General features: G+C 40.4%; 2 protein-coding genes across 6 annotated transcripts in view; both read right to left on the minus strand.

Annotated features, from left to right (window-relative positions):
• mtmr3 (myotubularin related protein 3) overlaps positions 1-10,370 on the minus strand; it is a 37,301-nt gene extending 26,931 nt beyond the window's left edge. For 4 of the 5 annotated variants that reach the window (XM_080433846.1, XM_080433844.1, XM_080433848.1 and 1 more), the window contains exons 1-4: positions 10,166-10,370; positions 7,289-7,364; positions 3,827-3,895; positions 308-397 (exon numbers count right to left, since the gene is read on the minus strand). In XM_080433846.1, the coding sequence (XP_080289972.1) occupies positions 308-397; positions 3,827-3,829 (93 nt within the window). In that variant the 5' untranslated portion in view covers positions 3,830-3,895; positions 7,289-7,364; positions 10,166-10,370. Of the gene's footprint in view, positions 1-307; positions 398-3,826; positions 3,896-7,288; positions 7,365-8,614; positions 8,718-10,165 lie in introns of those variants that run through there. The other variant, XM_080433845.1, reaches the window with a different exon arrangement.
• Positions 10,371-16,161: 5,791 nt separating this feature from the next.
• Positions 16,162-20,284, minus strand: part of cux2b (cut-like homeobox 2b) — a gene marked incomplete at its 5' end in the record, with an annotated part of 123,174 nt that continues 119,051 nt past the window's right edge. Inside the window, 2 exons of the mRNA XM_080433615.1 lie at positions 16,162-18,871; positions 19,322-19,598. Coding sequence (XP_080289741.1) covers positions 18,082-18,871; positions 19,322-19,598 — 1,067 coding nt within the window. The 3' untranslated portion in view covers positions 16,162-18,081. The remainder of the gene's footprint in view (positions 18,872-19,321; positions 19,599-20,284) is intronic.

Genomic DNA, 20,284 nt, shown 5'->3' on the forward strand with positions numbered 1-20,284 from the left:
GTTAGCCAAGTTTTACAGCACAAGTAGTCAGGGCGACACTAGAGGTTCAGGCTTACGAAAAGGAAATGACAACACTGATTACGCTAGATGAGATCAAAGTCGTTTAACAATTATTAGTCTTGATGATCAACACATTTAGTTTATTACACTTCTTTTTGGGCATCTAATATTAACATCTTGATCATTTTCAGCTCCAGCTGGCTTTCCAGTACAAACAATGGGGAAAAAATTATCATAGCATAATATGATTGATTGCACACAATTAATCCTAAATCAAGCAGTCAATCAATCATATTATGTTTTCAACCTGCATGTTTTCCTCTTCCAGGACCGGGGACTTCTTGGGGAAGATCTGATTGGCCTGGATACACTCCAGGCTCTGCTGCCCCTCCTCCTCCTACAAAGACAGACATGAAGACAAGTCTCAACTTCAAGTCACGACCATATTGACATGGCGGATATTTTGTTTTTACTTTATATTTGGCGGTGGGAAAATGATGGCCACCAGCTTTAATATGGTATTTTTTTCTCAAATGGGAAATGTTGGTTGCAGCATTGTTAGAAAACCCATCCTAACAATCCTAACAATCGACCAAAGGCAAAAAAAACTTAAGATGTCCTTTAAAACAAGGTTAAATTGGTGGCATGGGCCAGAGATTGTTACACTGTTACGGTCAACAGCAAGTGGGATAAAAGAAAATTCCAGCTCTTAATAACTAGGTTACATTACAAGGTTTTCAACAAAAATCTTTATACAATTTGGTTTCCACATTTCATATTGCTATGCACTTCCTCAGGGAATGCACGCTGGGCATTTCCTCAGGGAATGCACGCTGGGCATGCATGCTTCTTCACACTCACACAGCCACCCACATTCACACTGGGGAGCCGCCCAGTGTAACCACAATCTCCCACTGTCAGCCACTGAGCAACACCACTGAAGCAACTAGCCTTTACACGTTCTCTTTCACCAGCCAGATGTTCCATGCCACTAACGACGTGCAAGTGGATTTCACAATCTTTAGAAATGGATTTGAATGGAAATGGAATTTCATAACTGCCTACTATAGCAGAAAGCTGTATTTAAGTCCAACTTGGTTGGTAGTGTTACATGTATTTATTTGTGTGATTGCCCTCTCCACCCACACTGAGATCTATTGTGTGTGCTTCAGTCTACTACAGTAATCCTGCCCTGCCTAGTCTGTGAGGCCCAATTAGGTGCCTGTGAGGACGCAGTCCTCAAAAAACACACAAATATTCATCTCCGCCAGGCCAGAAGGCTGGGAGTTGAAGATTATGTTTTTGCCCTGTGTGTGTGTGTGTGTGTGTGTGTGTGTGTGTGTGTGTGTGTGTGTGTGTGTGTGTGTGTGTGTGTGTGTGTGTGTGTGTGTGTGTATCTGTGCGCAGCTGATGTTGCAAACTGCTACACCGATCGGCATCCAGCTTTGAATGCACACTCCAGTAGGCCAAGGACGACAATCTACCACATATTTTTCCAATACCTCATACCAGTAGGGCTGTGAATCTTCTGCTATCTCACGATTCGATTCCGATTCATGGGGTCACGATTCCGATTTATTCCAAACAAACGATTCTCGATTCCAAAATGTTTTTTTTCCGATTCAGAAACGATATTTTTTCGATTAAAAATTATTCTCAATTAAAAAACTTTTTTTTCCGATTCAAAATCGAGGAATGCCAAACAAATTTCAATCACACATTGAGGGGCCTCTAACAATGCAGTGCCAAAAGTGATTTCACTTAGACCTATATGGGGTGCCACAAATGCTCCAAATGTCACCATTTGTTGCACACACACACACACACACACACACACCAATGTATAAATGATCTTATAATGAGTTATGTGACAATGACCGTCAAACAGGGTTTTGATATTCCATACTGTTGCCTGTAATTGGCCTCAGAAATCAGAGGGAGGGACCTAATTCTTACAAAAAACACCATGTAGTATCATGAACACAACATCAAATCAACCCCAAATTGAAATCGCATGTTGAGGGGCCTCTGTGAGCCACCTCTAGTTTAGTAATCTATTTACACTCAGAATAAATCGAATTACAGCAACAACAACAAAGAATTGCACTCCTCTAACAATGAAATATAACTCACCATACACACAATAATCATTGTTTAGTTATCACTGGCTTTCATCTTACGTTCAAAAGAAAGATGAACATTATGTCACTTCAGCTTTGCGCGAGGGTGTACTGACTGTACTCATGTTGCAACTTGCAAAGATGGCATTGTGACGGCACTGTCACAAAAAACATCACTTTATGCCATCAAATCTCCAGTTATTTTTACTTGTTATTTTCTTGTAAGATCGTAAGGATTTTAAAATGTTATGCTTATAAGTTGTCCTCTTTGCTGTCCTGGAGTATTTTCTTTGAGCTGTTGTGTTGGGAATAACTACACTTTTGAATGAGCTCATGGCGCATAAAATCAAGACAACATACAACAAACCCCTTGGTTTCAAATTAAAATACAGCAGGCTGAAGATATGATCAATTATTTATCCTGTAGTCTAACCAGTAGCGCCGTTCTAAAAAGACGTGGGTTACAGCTGATGTCGATAACCCTTAATTTAGAAGGGGGGGGGGGGTCAACCACCGGGACACGTTGCTTTTTCACAGTGGTAAGAAAATTTAAGAAATACAAAAATCCATTACATCACAGCATTATCAGAGAGTGACTAAGAGTTTATTCAGAGCCTGGGCGACTAGTGGCTGGACAGAGGGAGATTAGGGTGGTCCACAGAGATGGCAGATAATGGGACAGGGCCAGTGTATCCTGCTGGCTCAGCATGACCCAGTGTTGTCTGCGAGCCAAGCTGACACGCACCATGGCTATGGTTGGAGCAGCAGAGCAGGGTGATGGGGCCAGCCAGGGGGCAGGGAGAGGAAGAGGAACTGTCACACACACACATGACCTTCTGCCTTCAGTGCTCACGTCGTATCTGCCTTCAGTGCTCACGTCCTTAAATAACATTAGGGCTGCATGACATTGACCCCCAAAAAAAAAACATTCCCACTGTGTGTTGTGCCTGCACCGCAAACACATTTTCTGTAGAAAGCCTGTTTCTACCAAATAAAATGCTAATTGTTAGAGGATTTGTTCAGTTTGAATAGAAATATAACTTAACGGAAGGCACTGGATTAGGCACAGAACTGGAAATACTTCTTTAGAATTCACACTGTACTTAAAATAAATTGATATATTGCAATTTGGAAATAACAGTAATGATTGTTGTGATTTGATTCCAATGTTTCTTTTCTGAATGATTGCAAAAGTGAAATGTCTCTGCAGTGAAAAGTGAAAGCTGCTCTGCTGAGGCAGCAGACAGGGTGGGACTTTGACACCGTCGTGGCCTGTCTGCTGTAACAATTGTCTGCCTCCCTGTGAGCACAGCTGATTAACAAGTCAAAAATCAATGAACAGTTTCCGATTGTGCAGACTGCAACACACGACACAGGACAGTTATTCTATAGAGGTGCAGCTCTCAAAGTGGGGTCCATGGACCACAAGCCTTCCTTCCTCACATGGATTTGAAGAGGCCATTTATAGTCACTTTGCTAACTTCTTATTAAGTTTTCATTCACAATAAATTGGTAAACTAAGAATGTGTAGAAGACTTTCTATTGGGATTAGATAGCAGGTAGACAGAAATGGTACTGTCCTATAGTGAGCACCAATATATGAAGATACAAATGGAATATTTGTTTCCTTCTGTAAAGTGTTATGTATCTGGTGTGAGAAACCATGCTCTAGTCTAGAGAGAATGCATGATGAGAATGGATTTTACCATGGCCCCTGTAAGGAGTGTGGGTCTCCCAGGAAGGAAGTGTCGGGCTTTCCTCTCCGGGCCCTCAGTCTGCAGAGGAGAGAGAGAGATGGGGAGAAATGTCACCGATTGATATGAAACATGTAAATTATAAATTGCATCTTTGTGTCATTATCTGCTCCTCACTCCATGCTTAATAATTACATAAAACGGCAATCATCTACTTCATTCCCCACTGCAATGATCTTCCTACATTTGCACATGAAATGCATGAATGAGAGCTTTGTATTTTCAACCTGATAGCACAGCTAAGCATACAGTATTTTATCTTTATTGTACTGAGCTACTAGCCCCATGTCCAGTCTTATCAAGTCATGTTTATATGCTCTTTTGTGGACCTGGTCAGCAAACTGAACTGCCCTTAAAAAGGACAATAAATATATTATGAATTGAGCTAAATGCCATCTAACACTCAAAAGGAGCACTTAAGTGCATTTGCCAGGGTTCAGTTGGATGGGGGAAAAAGTAATAGAAATAATAGAGTAATAGAAATCCCATAAAACGAGAAGAGCAGGCTCTCTCTCTTAATGTGTTAAACTCCCAGCCGATGCATTTTCGGCCAAAGGCCATGCTCTGAGGAGTGCCTCCTCTTCTCATTCTATGGGATTCTATGCAGTCTCAACAACATGATTGTAAAGCTATTGGCTATTGTCACTGTTTTTGCACGCCACTATTCATGTCTGAAGTTTAGTAGATTATAACAAAACTATTTGAATTTTTTCATATCGATTCATTAATATAAAATAAATCAAATTAAAATCACAAAAAAACCTGCTTCTTGATTTATCGATTATCCAACAATTAAGTCGATTAGAGGTTCAATATTTCGGTTTCGATATATTTTCGGTTAATTGCCCAGCCCTAAAACCTACTGTGCCAAAAAAGGTGAAGTATTGGCAAAGGTGATTTTAGCCACCGTTTCCAAGCCAAGCTAGGACAGAAAATGCAGTTTGCCCCTTGCACAGTTGTGGAGAGTATCAATGTCAAAATGATTACTTTTGATATATAAAACCAATACTTATCTTGGACTGAAACAGCTGCTTTTTATCTAACACTTATCTCAAGAAATGAGTCATGTTTTTGGATGTTACAAAACAGCCAATTTGCAGAGTGTAAGCCTATGAATATTTACTCTGAAAATACTGTAGCTTAGTGGTGATGATTGCCAGGGGTTCAATCAGCGCAAAAAAATTGTTGTACAGCACGTGCTAGCCTAGTGCTTGCTTTTATGTAAAAACAAGTATATAATAAACAAATACAAATGTATGTTACTAGACTTTTCATCTACTGCCTGACCAGAGTGTGTGCAGAGAAAACCTCACTAACACATTTAGCTGGTGACCACATTATTTTTAAATGACATTCAGGACTTGAAGTGAAAAGGCAGATCTCTCTCTCTCCATCTATTCTATCTACTACGCTTCAACCCCCGCTTTGTATTTGGACTCAAACAGTCAGACAGGGGGAACACCAAGTGGACAATAAATTGACATTTTCAGAGTTAAATGAACACTCAGGCTTTTAGATATTGTGAGAGCAACATATTAGCAGCTAGCAGGATTGTGTCACCTAATATGTGTGGTGCAACTCTCAGTGTAGCTTCTAGTGATGCGCGGGTCGGGTTTTTTCATGACCCACCCCGCCACGGAACCCAACCCGCCCCGCGAACCCATGGTTGAACCCCGCAGGTTGTACCTATAATTCTGTAAAATCAAGGTTAGAAAATAATCTTCAAGTATACACCCCAAGTGTATTCAAACTGTTTTATCAGGGACTGACTTGAGTTTGAGGTCAGGCAACCACGTGGCATATACTGTATGTACACAAACGGCTCGTATTTCCTCAGAAGCAGCCATAACGAGCAGTCGTTAACTGGTTAGCATGGTTAGATATTGGGTGGCAATTCTGGCAAATGTTCTTAAAACGGCCAATAACAAACAAATCCCACATAAAATGTCACAGTAGAGGCAATAGCCCCTTTAAGGCATATATGAATTCACCCTGCATCTAGCTAGTATGAGACATGTTAAGACACTAGTCTTGAAGGGGCATATACTGTGTGTGAGTGTGAGTGTGTGTACGATGGTATATCTATCTACCCATCTATATATAGATATACAGTATATCTATATAGATAGATATCTATCTGCCACAAGGCATCATAAAGTGTGAGGCATGTGAGGACTCTAGCCCTTCTAGCCTTGAGGAGGGCATATACATGTACATACTCTTTCACCCTGCATCACATAGTATGAGGCATGTAAGGACATACATCTAGCCTTGAGGAAGGCGTATAGTCACTGTGTGTGTGTGTGTGTGTGTGTGTGTGTGTGTGTGCGTCATTTTTAGGGCTGTCACTTTTTCAAACCTTATTTGTCACGATTTCAATCCTTATTTGAAAATGGATTGAAAAAGACATTCAATTATGAGCATCAAAATGACAAGCAGGTTCATCCTGCATGCATCCAAGGGAAAAAAGAGAAAACATTTCAAAGATGACACAGCTGGTGGTACTGACTGTTGCGTATGCGTACTAGCGTAGCCTAATATCTTTAGGGATTCGGTCAGAGTCAGACCGACAAGGCCATTCAACTCTAGCGCTGGCACAGCATGCTGATCGCAACAGACGGTACCTGCTCGCTCACCTCTCATTGAAAATGAATTACTAGGGGCCGTCTAAAAAATACCATAATGGAGCAAGCAGCTTACCAAAGCCTTCTGTATGAAAATCTTTACTGTTCATGTCGTTTCCTGATTCCTGATTCAAAACAGCAGTATAGTCCATGACCGTAATTGTTATTATTCATGTAAGCTACTTATTGAGAAACTGGTATTAAATCAATTTGTGACACCCCCACCTGATTCGGATGCTATCAATGCATTGAATGGGACATTATCACCTCTTATTAGACCTTTGAATGGGCGAAATAGGCGACATACTGACCTACCCGCGATTTATCAGACCATTCATTGGGTGTTATCAAGACATACTGACCTACCAACGGAGATGACTTAAATAGTTCAGTTTCGGTTTTGGTTTCGGACCATGGCGGAGGCGCGCAGTCACAGGCGAACTGTCACCCCGTGAAGGACCACCGAGGGAGCTAAAGCGACCGAGTTGCCGTCCTGAACGGTGTGACGTTCGCCTGTGCCTACTCAGCGCCGTTCGAGTTATGTACCGATTGGCACAGAATCGTAAATATTGTTGTGGGGACTGCTCCGCCTCCAAGTAGGTCAGTAGCTCCTGATAACGCTAACGATACAATTACTGTATACAGTATATATATATTTATTTTTTTCACCCTGCATCATACTGTGTGGCATGTGAGAGGGCGATTTCTTGCGTCACACAAAACGACGAAACCAAAAGGACAGCACACAAAAAAAGTGATCTATCCTGGGTCTGCCGGGTTTAGAACTCACCACAGAAAACAAGTAACAGACGTCGACTTATCCCGAAGATCCCGGTTTGAACGTCTCAGAAGGAGGACATGGAAATCTGTGGGAAACGAAGGCAAATATATGAGATGGACTAGACATGAACAAACAGACCTTTTCATTTATTTGTAAATATAGCAGTGCTAGTGGTTGCAGAAAACTTAGAAGTGTGGTGAGATATACCAATTGAACACGTTTGTGGAATGGAAAGAAGCCAGCCAAGTCTTTGGACAGTTTGTCTCTACACAGTCTAGCCAGCCAGTGGCCCTGGTTCAATCAATCACTGTGGTCTCATCTAACCTTTACCTTCAGAACAGAATAGACTATTCAAAACACATAATTTCTGTTTAACAGTGGGCTTCAAAAAGTCTACTATTTCTCTGAGGAAACCCCAACGAGACTTTTTATACTATTACCACATCAGATTTTTTTTGTTAAAACGAAAAGTTAAAGCTCTATATTCTCACAACAATCATTGCTATACAGTGTTTGTTCAACAACAGGGGTCTTCCTGTCTCTCCAACTCTTTAGTAAAGAGGAATAACATTTCCAGATGGGTTATAAATGTCATATTACCCATTGTAAGTACAGTATGTGTTCTCTCTCTCCTACTAATGAAATGGGTATCCCGACCTGAAAATGTATATTTTGCTTTTTACGCAATTTTTTCTCCCCAATTTAGTTGTTATGCCTCTTCAGGATAGCCATAGTTACAAAAAAAGACAAATAGGCAGTAATATAGATTAGTGGGGGGGGGGGGGGGATTAATAACAATTTTATACATTTTCATTATCCATTATATTTCTATGAGTGAGCTGTCTTCTGCACACACACGCACACACACACACACACACACACACACACACACACACACACACACACACACACACACACACACACACACACACACACACACACACACACACACACACACACACACACACACACACACACACACACACACACACACACACACGCATGATGGAGGAAGTCTGCTTATATAACTGTACTGTGTGAACCCAATGAACCCAACAGTCTTTAAGAGGGCACAGTGTGCATATAGGAAAGATCAGGGGACCAGAACAACAGTAGCTTTACAAATATATGTATTTATTTCACCAGAGATCATAGTTGTTTTAATATTAAACAAGCGATTGCTGGGAAACTGCTAATTGGGTGGATGAAAAGACAAAACACAGCCGACTATTCCCACCCTGCATACCACCGTTTGAAATATCTCCCACGGGGTCCACTATTGACCATTCCATTAAAAACCCCTGTAATAAATTAAGCGTTAATGATTTAATGAACCTCCAAATTAATTTCCTTCATCACATTATCAGACCTCTCAGCATGATGCAGGCCAACAAATAGTTGTAAAGGTCAGCGACTCTAGCAGAAACTGAAACCTGATCTCAGCGGGTCAGTCAATGGAGAGGCTTGGGAGGACGTCGCACACCTTCTCTCTGGGGGCAAGATGCCATGCCAACGGGCTTACTTAGCAGCAGCCGGTAAAAAGAATGCCATTGCACTGGAAGGACCCCGCGGGTGCTGATCGTACAGCACAGCCTACAGCACAGCCTACCCAGTTGTTGAGTCTGGTGTGAACTGCTGAGTAGCCACGGAAGGACACCAACATGACTTCACTTTACTGACGCAATCACACTGCCTGGCGTTGGCCGATAAAGCATATCTATGACACACACACACACACACACACACGGGCTATGTTTACCGCAGAGGGCTCATGACCCATGGCCACGGCTCAGTCTAGCTCTACTATTCAGAGTTCCACTTGGAGGTCTAAGCCCCTTAGAGCCTTAACGTTACTCCTGACCCGTGACTGCAGGTTATACGACCATGCGACAGGAAATCTAACTTTATCTAATCTGAAGATTTTGGCGAGTAATGATGATTGTAAAAGGCAGATTTATTTTTTGATACAGCCTTAACTGTATACTGCCTGGCAACTGGGCTGGTTGGCTTCAACATCTGTCAAATAACGACGGCAACGGGACTAGCAGCTGCACCTAAAGAAATTGACTGCAAGTTCACATTCTCATATTGTAAACACAGTTATTTCTGGAAACCCATTCCTCCCAAGAAGTGGATTGCAATATCAACTGCTCCTGTGGAGCTCTGATAAACTGTATATCGGCCTAACAGTTTATTTGACAACAGTCAGCTAACGGTAGCATTACATGGTATTAAGAAGAAGGGAACGTGCTGTGCATATGCATCATTATCAGCAATGTTGACTGGATTTAAACTCTCTCTACAACCCATCTATAATTAGTCAAGTAACGATATTTGCAGGCAGCCAATAAGAACAAACTAAACACTAGCTAATATGTTAAGCTACGCTAACAGGTCGCTGCCAGAAACAATATATGCATCACTGTCGGCAATGTTGACATGATTTCAACTGTCTACAGGCCGTGTATTCGTCAATAACATGAATATCTGCAGCCATAGAACAAACTATAACACTAGCTAATATGTTAAGCTAAGCTAACAGGTCACTGCTAGAAACAATAACTGCGCTTCATTGTGAATTGGAGTTGGTTTTAAATAGGGGGAAATGTTAATATAATTCAATCCATTTGTAGCCCCTGCGAGTTTAATAAATGTGTCACCAAATGGACCCGTAAGGGTTACATTTGTGTTACACACTAATAAATCCGCGGTATGTGTGTAGCGGTCGGGGAGCTAGCTTGTAGTGTTTTTGTTGTTGTTATGAGATGGAGGGCGGACCCCAGGCTGGCAGCACGGAGGCCTCTCTCCGCTCTAGCCCTCTCTCTCTCTCTCTCTGTCAAAACAAAACCCAGCAAAAAAAGGAACACAAACCCGGCTGGAACTCACCGCTAAAAAGGACGGATGAGAAGCGAAAAGCCCAAGCTTTAAGGTCGACTTTAAGCCGTGCGACTACCGAGCAACGACGAGTAACACTCGATGGAGCAATCATATCCCAGCCGAGGCCAGTTGTTTCCCTGCGTCCCGTACAACAAGAAACAGCCGAGTCGTCGTCGTCGCCATCATCACCATCATCATCGCCGCGAAATCTCTCTCTCTCCAACCCCAACACATACGACGTAGTAGAAACGTGGCGTGATTACGTCAGACGGCGTGCGTGCTCCATTATTATTGTTGCCAAAGTGAGGCAGGGGGCGGGGTCCGAAGAGGGGCTGGGTAGCACGCGCGGCATGATAATGTAAACACCAGTGGTGGAAAAACTACTCTTTTTTTTTAACTTAAGTAAAAGTGTCAATACTGCAATGTACAAGTGAATGTCCGGAATTCAAAATTGACTTGAGTTAAAGTACAAAAGTATTCGTATCAAAATGTACTTAAAGTACCAAAACGTAGAAGTGATCATTATGCAGAATGTCCAGTTTCACAGGTATCATTATGTATAAAATGTATTAAAAAATAGCAGATCTACAAGCTCACGTGATGCGACACGTTGTGAGGTTGTAGATCGGCTATTTTCAAATAGCCAAAGTTTAAATAGGGCTGAAGGGGTTAGTGTAAGTTTTGTAATAATAATTAAAATCTACAAAGTATCTAGAGTAGTAACTAACGTTTTCAAATAATTGTAGGCTAGTGGAATATTTTCCTCTGAGATGTAGTGGAGTAGAAATAAAAGTACAGAAAATTGGAAATACTCAAGTAAAGTAAAATATACCTCAAAATTGTACTTAAGTACAGTACTTGAGTAAATGTACTTAGTTACTTTACAACCCTGGAAAACACTGTGGGTCTTGTGATGGGTGTCCTGGTGGACTGTAAACTTCTGAATAATCATGGAACTGCTGCCTATCAAAGATGCAATCTGTTTACTCTGACATCTGTCATGTTGACATACAGTAGCAGTAGAATGTGAATTCAGCACAATTCAGTGTTGCAAGTCAGATTAGGCTACACTTGAACAAAACAAAAACAAAAAACATGACTACAAATGAATTCTTTGTGGATATATGCCACATAATTACAAATCAATTTCACGCCATGCAATTCATACTGTTGAAGTCAATTGTGATGAAGTCACACACATACCTAGCCTTGGATCAAGACTATCGTACATGTATTTTATTTATTTGAATAATTATGCAAATGTGATGATATGATAGCCTTGATCCAAGGCTAGGTATGTGTGTGACTTCTTCACAATTGACTTCAACAGTATGAATTGCATGACGTGAAATTGATTTGTACTTATGTGGCATATATACACAAATAATTAATTTGTAGTCATGTTTTTGTTTTGTTGTGTAGCCTAATCTGACATGCAACACTGAATTGTGCTGTATGTATGTAACAGATACCTATATCTGGACCATGCTCTGAAACACTCTGCCTGAGAGGCTGTCTGTGTGTAGCCAAATCAGTATAATCTTTTAAAGCACTTCTGAACATGTGGTATTGGCCTATTTTGTATACAAATAAGTTTATCATTATTATTGTGGCCTCATGACCCATATTACTGACCTACTTGCATGAGCATGTGACAAAGTGGGACATGTCTTCACACCCACTTACCCCTTAAATACTTCTGCTACAACCAATGCACCAATGTATCTATAACATAACTGTATTTCTTTGTTGATGCTGCTATTTGTTCTCAAATGGATGGCCGCACTAAACAAAAATGTGTTGTATGTTCCATACAGTGACAATAAGCATCTTATCTTATCTCTTAGTGTTTACCTTTTAGTTTCCAACAAGTATTTTCTGTTTAAAAGCAGACACACAAGCATGGTTTAACTTAAGTTTTTATACGTTGGTTATAGGTTACTTTCATTGTTGTTCCTGCATAGACGTGTAGCCTAGCCTGGCTCCAGCCCCTGAATCGATAGCCTCGCATTCGCCATAATGGAGTGAAACGAAATGAAAATCCAGGCTGAGTGTCAGGCTACGTGTGTTAATTTTATTATTTGAAAGCTCTTACTACCATAGGATTTTAGTTTTCAATTTTAATTCTGGTTGCTATTTCAATTTTAGCTTTTATTTTCTTACACTTGATTTTGTACAAAAAATGATTGATTGATTGATTGATTGAATACTTTATTAGCAGTTTGCAAAAAAAAGCACAGGAAAGTTCAATACAAGGTCTGCTAAGAGGATTTTAAACCCAAGAAAGCCTATGGCATGTTTCCATTCCATTGGGGTCCTTTGTACTCAATTAATAAAACTTTTAATGACAGAGAAATATACACTACTATGCAAAACATCATACACACAGTTAGAAAACAAAAACAAAAATATGTACAGTAAGTAGTTCGAAGGGGGGGCTAGGCTTTGACTTTTACAGGGGCCAGTTTCTAATTGCAGCCACCTGTACTGTAAGTGCTCTTATGGAGCGGTTTTGAAGGAGAGTAGGGATTTACACTGCTTTAGGGCGGTCCACATTTTTGTGGCATAGCAGGAGAACGCATTTAACCCCTTGTTTGAGCAAAATCTGGGTTGGACGTGATTAGTGGAGCTCCCTCTGGTGTTGTGATTGTGGACTTCATTGACGTTTGTGAAGTAGTTTGACAGGTACATACATGGGTGTATTTGTGGTGTAGCGTATCTTGTAGACCAGGCCCATTGCAAGTTGCTGCACTCTGTCCTCTACCCTGAGCCATCCGACCCTCGCAAAGTGAGCAGGGGTTAAATGAGTACTAGTATATGTAAGGCCAAGAAGTAGCCTTAATACCAGTTTGTTTTGGGATGTCTGGAGCCTTGTTTTTAAGGCCTTTGTGGTGCTATGGTACCATGATCACTGTCCTTGGAGCTTTATAGGTATTTGTTGGGATGTCTTATTTTCAGTCTTTTGTACTGTATTTGTATTGTTTGTTCAGCATAGCACATTCTCAATGTTTTAATTATTACTGGTTAAATAAAGGTTACAAAATATGTGTTCATACTCATCATGCAGAACAAATAATTGGAAGGGCAATCATTTATTCCACTTATATAGGACATAGTGGCATTGTTGCCGTCTTGCCAATGTCACTGGACCAACTCATATGGGAATTGAATTTGAGTGTATTGTGTTGTTTATTTAGTTTAGTTAAAGAAAGGTTCAAGTATTTATTTACATTTACTGTTTAGTAATATCAGCACGAAATTATCTGAGGAACAAATAACTTTCTTTAAAGGGTTAGTTCAGATTTTTTGAGTATTTTCTGTAGGAAATACTTACCATTAATGTAGTGGTTGCAAAGGTATTAATTGATTGCCCGAGTCCCGTGGTCAGAGTTATGGTCCGGTTCTGATAAATATGAAGTAGTTGTGTAAAAATTAATAAAAAAAACTAGCGTCATTTGTATTGTTGACCTATTTCTACCATATAGAGCAGGTTTTGTTCAATTTCGACCCCTCTGTCACATGGTACTAATGTTTGTGTCCAGAATCACTACGCCGCGGCAGCCTACTCACGCACAAAATATATGACACAAAAAATTGTACCATGTGACAGAGGGGTCGAAATTGAACGAAACCTGCTCTATATGGTAGAAATAGGTCAACAATACAAATGACGCTAGTTTTTTTAATTAATTAATTTTTAGTGAGCGGCCCCCACCAAATCTACTAATCTACCGGAACTACTTCATATTCATCAGAACCGGACCATAACTCTGACCACGGGACTCGGGCAATCAATTAATACCTTTGCAACCACTACATTAATGGTAAGTATTTCCTACAGAAAATACTCAAAAAATCTGAACTAACCCTTTAAGTAGGAAATTAATGTAAGCCTTACAGTATGTGTGTTATGGAATTGACCTGTAGCACTGACAAGATAGCTCACTCTATATAAGCAGTGAGTCTCTGTCCAGAGAGATGTGGTCTATTACAAACATGTACCTTTTACCTTTGATTTGCTGAGTCTGCTTTCCTACCACCTTCCCTGTCTATCTAGTGAAGCATTTTCAGAGAGCATGCACAATGTGTACGATTATGATTTCTATAGACATCTCTGGAGGAGCTTGGAGTTTCTCATTATAAAGAAATAAAAACACAACACACCAGGATCTTAAACAATTATGTATTGAATGATGGCTTGATACACATGTAAATTCAATTTCAAGACGCTTGGCATACTTTTGTCCATTCATTAACATTTAATAGCCTACCTTGAAATATGTGGTATAAGACAGTTATTAAAGCCTTTAGGACACTTGTATCTCTTGGTGCCTCACAGTTGGAACCTCAAAGTCCATCTTTCCCTAAATGACAAACCCTCTTTGTCAGAGCTGTAAATATTGACATATAGTATCCATGTTGAAAACTCTGAATGGAATCACTCAAATCGTGCTGACCAAACTTTCATCATTTAGTGACTACTGTCAATTTAAAAAAAAAAACATCATCTTATGTGTAGGCCTCTCGATACAAAAAGCTTTGCTTTTTTCCAAACTGGGTTAGGAAAAAACCTATACCCCCTTTCAAATCACAATTTACCACAAGGCATTAGTCCTGAGGACAATGCATGAGGCATGATATGGCACAAAAAACAAAAACAAAACTTGATTTCAATTTTTCATTTGGAAACAGTGTATTAAGGGGGATGTTTTGAGTTGTGATTAATTGCATTTATTTTACAGATGGTACCATTTGAACCTGCCTCATGGTGACACTGTGGAAGCCAAATGTATCAACAGCTGCAACATGCATGGACTTTATAATAATGATAATGTAAAATGGAGTTAAGTGCTGATTCCAATGTCCAATGTCCATGTGACAAAACAACAATGCAAAAGAGTCTATCCCTTTTTTGGGTGACCAGAATGAAATTGCATGCAAATTGAAACAATGATGTGAGGTTTACATGAAGAGGTAATGGCCTGAGTATACATTTCATTTTCAGCCATATGTCCATGTCACACAGTAAAATTCTAGGTGTTAATTTAACTCTGAGATTTTACAAATCGTTCCTGTCGGGCAGAAACCTTGTATCTCCATATTTCATATTTTTATGTTTTCTTTTCATAAATGAAAGCCCTACTTCGTCATACAAGAGTGTCGCACAATAGTAGCGAAAATAGACGATCTACAAGCTCGCAATGCATTTTGAGCTTGTAGATCAGCTATTTTTGAATAGAAAGGGTTCTTTTTTTAATTTCCTGAAAAGTAACAGTTTTGGACATACAAGATTTTCACCCGACAGCGATGAAATGCAAACCAAATGGACCCTTATGGTAACAAATGGATAAATTAACACTGACAATTTTACTGTGTACCATGTAAGACAATGAGAACTCCATCTAAGAATGTAACTATTAATACAGCATATAATGCACAAAACAATGGAGGTACTGTATGAAAACCAGAGACCAATCTTCTGTGACTCCATGAATTTCTTTTTCCACATATGAGAGTAAAGTCTGCAAAGATCTCTGAAAGGATACCCATTAGCTTCATCCTGGTAGCGCCAAAAAAATCAATACCATACTTTGACATGTCTGTGTAACAGATTAGAGAACACCTGCAGCTCTCAAGAACCAAACCTATCTTTTCCTCCAATTCAGACTTACAACGTCCGTAATTCCATTTAATGCACGACAAGGTCTTTCTATACGCCAGGTACTATTTGTTTATCTTATTCACCGCCATTGATGAGAGCAACTGTTTCAGTAAAGCTTTAAAAAGCAAGACTACCCTGAGAGAAGGTCTAAAAGGTGGGCAAGCTTGCCAGACCCAGAACTGGCTCGAATGGGTTTGGTTTATTAAATCTGTACACTCTATTTTTCAATATAATCAGCACATATTGTTCCAAGAATGTAAGATATTATTTTCAGTAATTGTGTAATATATATCTCTACATAATACAATCCAAGTCCTCTGAACTATTTAGACATGTGCAAGTGTTTACTACCAACTTCAACGATACAGTAAAGGCAAAGACTTTTGGACACTAAGTTAGGATAATTTTGATATTTGAACTTTTCTTGAATCCTCACAATTATCAAAATCTAAGTGCTGTAAGTAGTTCATACACGAGGTATTTAATATCTAGTTAATTGTTCTGAGTATAAAACAGAGGCAAAATACATAAAGAACAACTTGCAAGCATGACAAAGAAACGTCTATAGACACAATACACAAGTGGTCAGGAGCAAAGATAATATGAGAGGATAACCTGTAACCTGTTGTGTCCTGTAATATACTGTACTTACAAACTGACGGTTTTTATGTTGATAAGAGGTCATATGGTTTGTATTATGCTCCAAAATACTACACTCCTGTGAGATAGCCCAAACATAATAATTTATATTATATTGATGGTGGAATGGTTCATTTCATTCTTATGCAACTGCCCACAAATGAAAACATCTTCCTAAATTGAGTTGAAGTCTAGCCGTTTCATCAGGTCATGTAGTAGTTTAACTGCAGTAAACAAGTTAAATTCAAGGGCAGAAATTTTCAGCCTACCATTTTCAAAGTGTTGCCTCTTTTTCAGGTAAAAGTGCAGAGGAAACAAAAGTGACCACATTTAAGGAGTCAGTAAAATGGCAGGATTATTTGTCTCCTGTCTCTTCAAATGGTAGCATAGTTGTTGTGACAGAAATAACAATTTGTCTCATTGGAATCTCAGCACTCCCCACCGATTTCAGCCGGTTCTGTCTGAGGCATGATACAAAATAAATGTTCCTCCATTTATTCAAAGAATGTTGGTTAATGCATATGTATAAGAATGAAAAGTGTGATCATAGCATGATGATCAAATGATCAACATAATCTGAGGTAACCGGGTGTATGTACTGTGTATTAGCCCGTTACAGTCTGAGAACCAGTTCAGAGAGGTAAGTCTGAAATAAATCATGTAAACTGTGCTTGTGTATAGTGAATGTTTCATTTACTACCAAAAGCACACGGGCCCTAGAACTGTAAACCTCAAGGATTATTCAAAGAAAACAAAAACAAAACACTAAAATACTATACTCGTTAGTTTTAACATTTCCTTTTTTGTTGTGATTATTTTTCTATTTTTTTTCTTCTTTTTTGCTGAATTTTTAACTTTTTTCTCTCGTTTTTGCTCAAGTATATCACAGGTGACTAACTACAGAGGATAGGAGGGTCAGGTGAACACCATGCTACATCAGGTTTAGAGAAGGCTATTGCAGACAATTCTACAACATGTACAACCACATTTTATACGTCTGAGTTACAAATAGTTTCAAAACATATCACCAAGAAACTAAGTACATACGAGATGTGGAATATTTAGAGTCTTAAAGGACTATCCCTCAGTCAGAAGTAGGATTTCATGTTACTTGACTTAAACTGTCCCGTCTTACAGACAAAATCTGAAAAATTGCTATTCAAAAAGTAGCAAATTTGGTCAGTGTCTCTTTTCAAATAGTTATAGTGCTTTTGATGGCTTAAGACAGGGGTCTTTTTTTAATCTCACCCAGTGGCAATCTACAGAACTTCAGTGTACATTTCATGACACCATAGCTGCAAAAGTCTTCACATCAAGTCCAACAGGTAAAACAACAGCTAGTGCTGCCACATATATTTCAAAGTAGTATTCATTATCAAAAAAACCTAAAACACATTTATAAATATTTTTTTTTCTTTCCTAAAAGTTCTCTTATGGAATATGTCTGTATGTTTAGCTCTGTTTTTCCATTTTCTGTGAGCAGTTTTCAGTACAGTCTGGGAGGAGGAGAACAGACCTTCAGGAGCCAGGCTCCATTTCCTCAAGTTCCGGAAGCTTCTCTTTGAGAGTATTGCGTGAGCAGGACGTGGACCGGCTAGGAGAGAATGCGTGTGAAGAACGGACACTAAAACTCCCACTCCAGTGTCTCCTCTCGATTGGCTGCTCTCTCTAACCTGTGGATGATGTTATTGAGGTTGGCCATTTTCTCGGTGCGTCTCTGAGAACTCCTGTTAAGTTTGGGGCTTTGAGGGGGGGGCAGTGGGTTAGGGTCCAGGCTGTGATTGGTGCTCGATGAGGGCGGGTTGGGCAGCGAGGGAGATATGGGGGCAGAGGAGGAGGGGACAGGGGAGACCGACATCATGAGGCCTGGTGAGGAAGCAGCCGACGGGGAGTTGAGCGAGACCTCCAGGCTGCTGCGGCACGGCTCCGAGGAGGCCTTGAAGCTGACCGGGTCAACGGGGGACTTGCCGGAGTCATCGCCCTCATGCCTGGACTGGTTGGCTCGTTGGGGACCATCCATAGAGAGTGTCCCATGATACAGGCCCTGGGCCTGGACACTCATCCCCTCCTCCTGCCTTAGGCTCTGGCCAGCCGGGTGGGGCTCACGGCAGCCGGCGACAGAGTCCTCGTGCTCACTTTTCAACTGCGGGAACTGGACGGCCATCGAGAAACACTGAACCCTCGGCTGTCTCATGTAGCCCTCCCTGCCCTCTTCCCCGTCATCCTCCCTGTCAGATGCCTCCTGTTTGACGTGAGGCAGTGCTGTGTTGGCGCTGAGCGGGCGGCCGGAGTGTGGGATGTGTCCTGAGGGCTGCTGCAGCCTCCTCTCCTCTCCGTCGGAGTAGCTGTGGTGCTCTGCATCCGTGTCGTTGTCTGGCAGGCCCTCCATCAGCACTTCCCGCCGCATTCTGGACCTGGAAAAAACACAACATGTTTATTACTCAAAGTGTTGCAGTGGAAAGCAAGTCTAATTTACAAGGAGCAATTCCTTTTATAAGCTTAAATTACATGATTGTCAAACTTCTCCTCCATGACTGTACTTCCTTGATAATTCTTACATTGTTCTTTTAATGCCTGATAAAGCTTTCATGTCTTAATATGTCTTCTGCATATTTCTGGTACTTTTTCTGGCACTAGATGATGTACTAGTAGGTTATGCGCTTACATTTATTTTATGTTTTGATGTTAAATCAAATGTGATGTTTCTATGTTTTTAATGTCAAGATGTCTGGTGTACATATCTAGTGTTTTTGTGTTTCTTTTTGGCTCATTGTGCAAAGCAATTTCCCCCAAGGACATTTAACGGTTTTCATTTTCTTTCATATTCTGTCCACTGTGTATGATGTTCTTCAAGAAATGCAGACCTGTAGTTATGGAACCAGTTGATGACAGTGTTGGTTTTGAGGTTGAGCCGGGAGGCTAGCATCTCAATGGTGTTCTGCGAGGGGTAGGGCTCCAAGAGATAGGCTCTCCTCAGGGCCTCCTTCTCCTCAGCCCCCAGCACCACTCTGGCCTTCTTCACCTGGCTGTAAGGGCACAGGTCCAGAGACGCCAGAGCCGGGCTCACGCATTCAGAACGAGTGCCGGGCGAGTCACTGTCAGAACCTGTACTCAGCAGCCCATACCTCCTCTTCAGGTAGGCTAGAGGGAGGAGAGAAATGATTTCTGGTTCAAAGAAGTAGAAAAACATATTATAGTATATACTATATATCAGCAACTCCACATACTGTAGGTCAGCGTTGATTTCGTCGACTAAAACTATGACGAAAAATGTTCGTCACTGACGAAAACTAAATAAAAACTAAGCTATGATGACTAAAAGATGACTAAATATATTGACAATTTCGTCAACAAATAAAAACTAGACTAAAATGTTAGGGAGGGACTAGTGGAGATGAGATCCAGTAGAACTAAAAGGCAAGTCTTTTTATGCTTGGTTGCGCTCGGGTGTTCCGCTCTGAAAATAGCAGATCTACAAGCTCACAACGTGATGCGCTGCGGCGCGTTGTGAGCTTGTAGATCGGCTATTTTTAGCATGCAACCAAGTGTAAAATCAGAATTACGTCAAGGCTCGCCAAAATACATTTTAGTCGACAATAAAAAAATAAAAATTCAACTAAAACTAGACTAACAGTAAAACATTTCAGATGAATAAAATATGACTAAAACTAAATGGTGTTTGATTCAAAAGACTATGACTAAAACTGAATCAAAATGTGCTGTCAAAATCAACACTATTGTAGGTGAATGGAACCAAAAGAAATTGCTTTTGAATGGAATAAATCGTACAGTAGTGCAAAATGACAAATGGAACAAGATGAGGAGGT

This window comes from Gymnoscopelus braueri (genome assembly GCF_963280865.1).
Source record: "Gymnoscopelus braueri genome assembly, chromosome: 7".
Lineage (NCBI taxonomy): Eukaryota > Metazoa > Chordata > Actinopteri > Myctophiformes > Myctophidae > Gymnoscopelus > Gymnoscopelus braueri.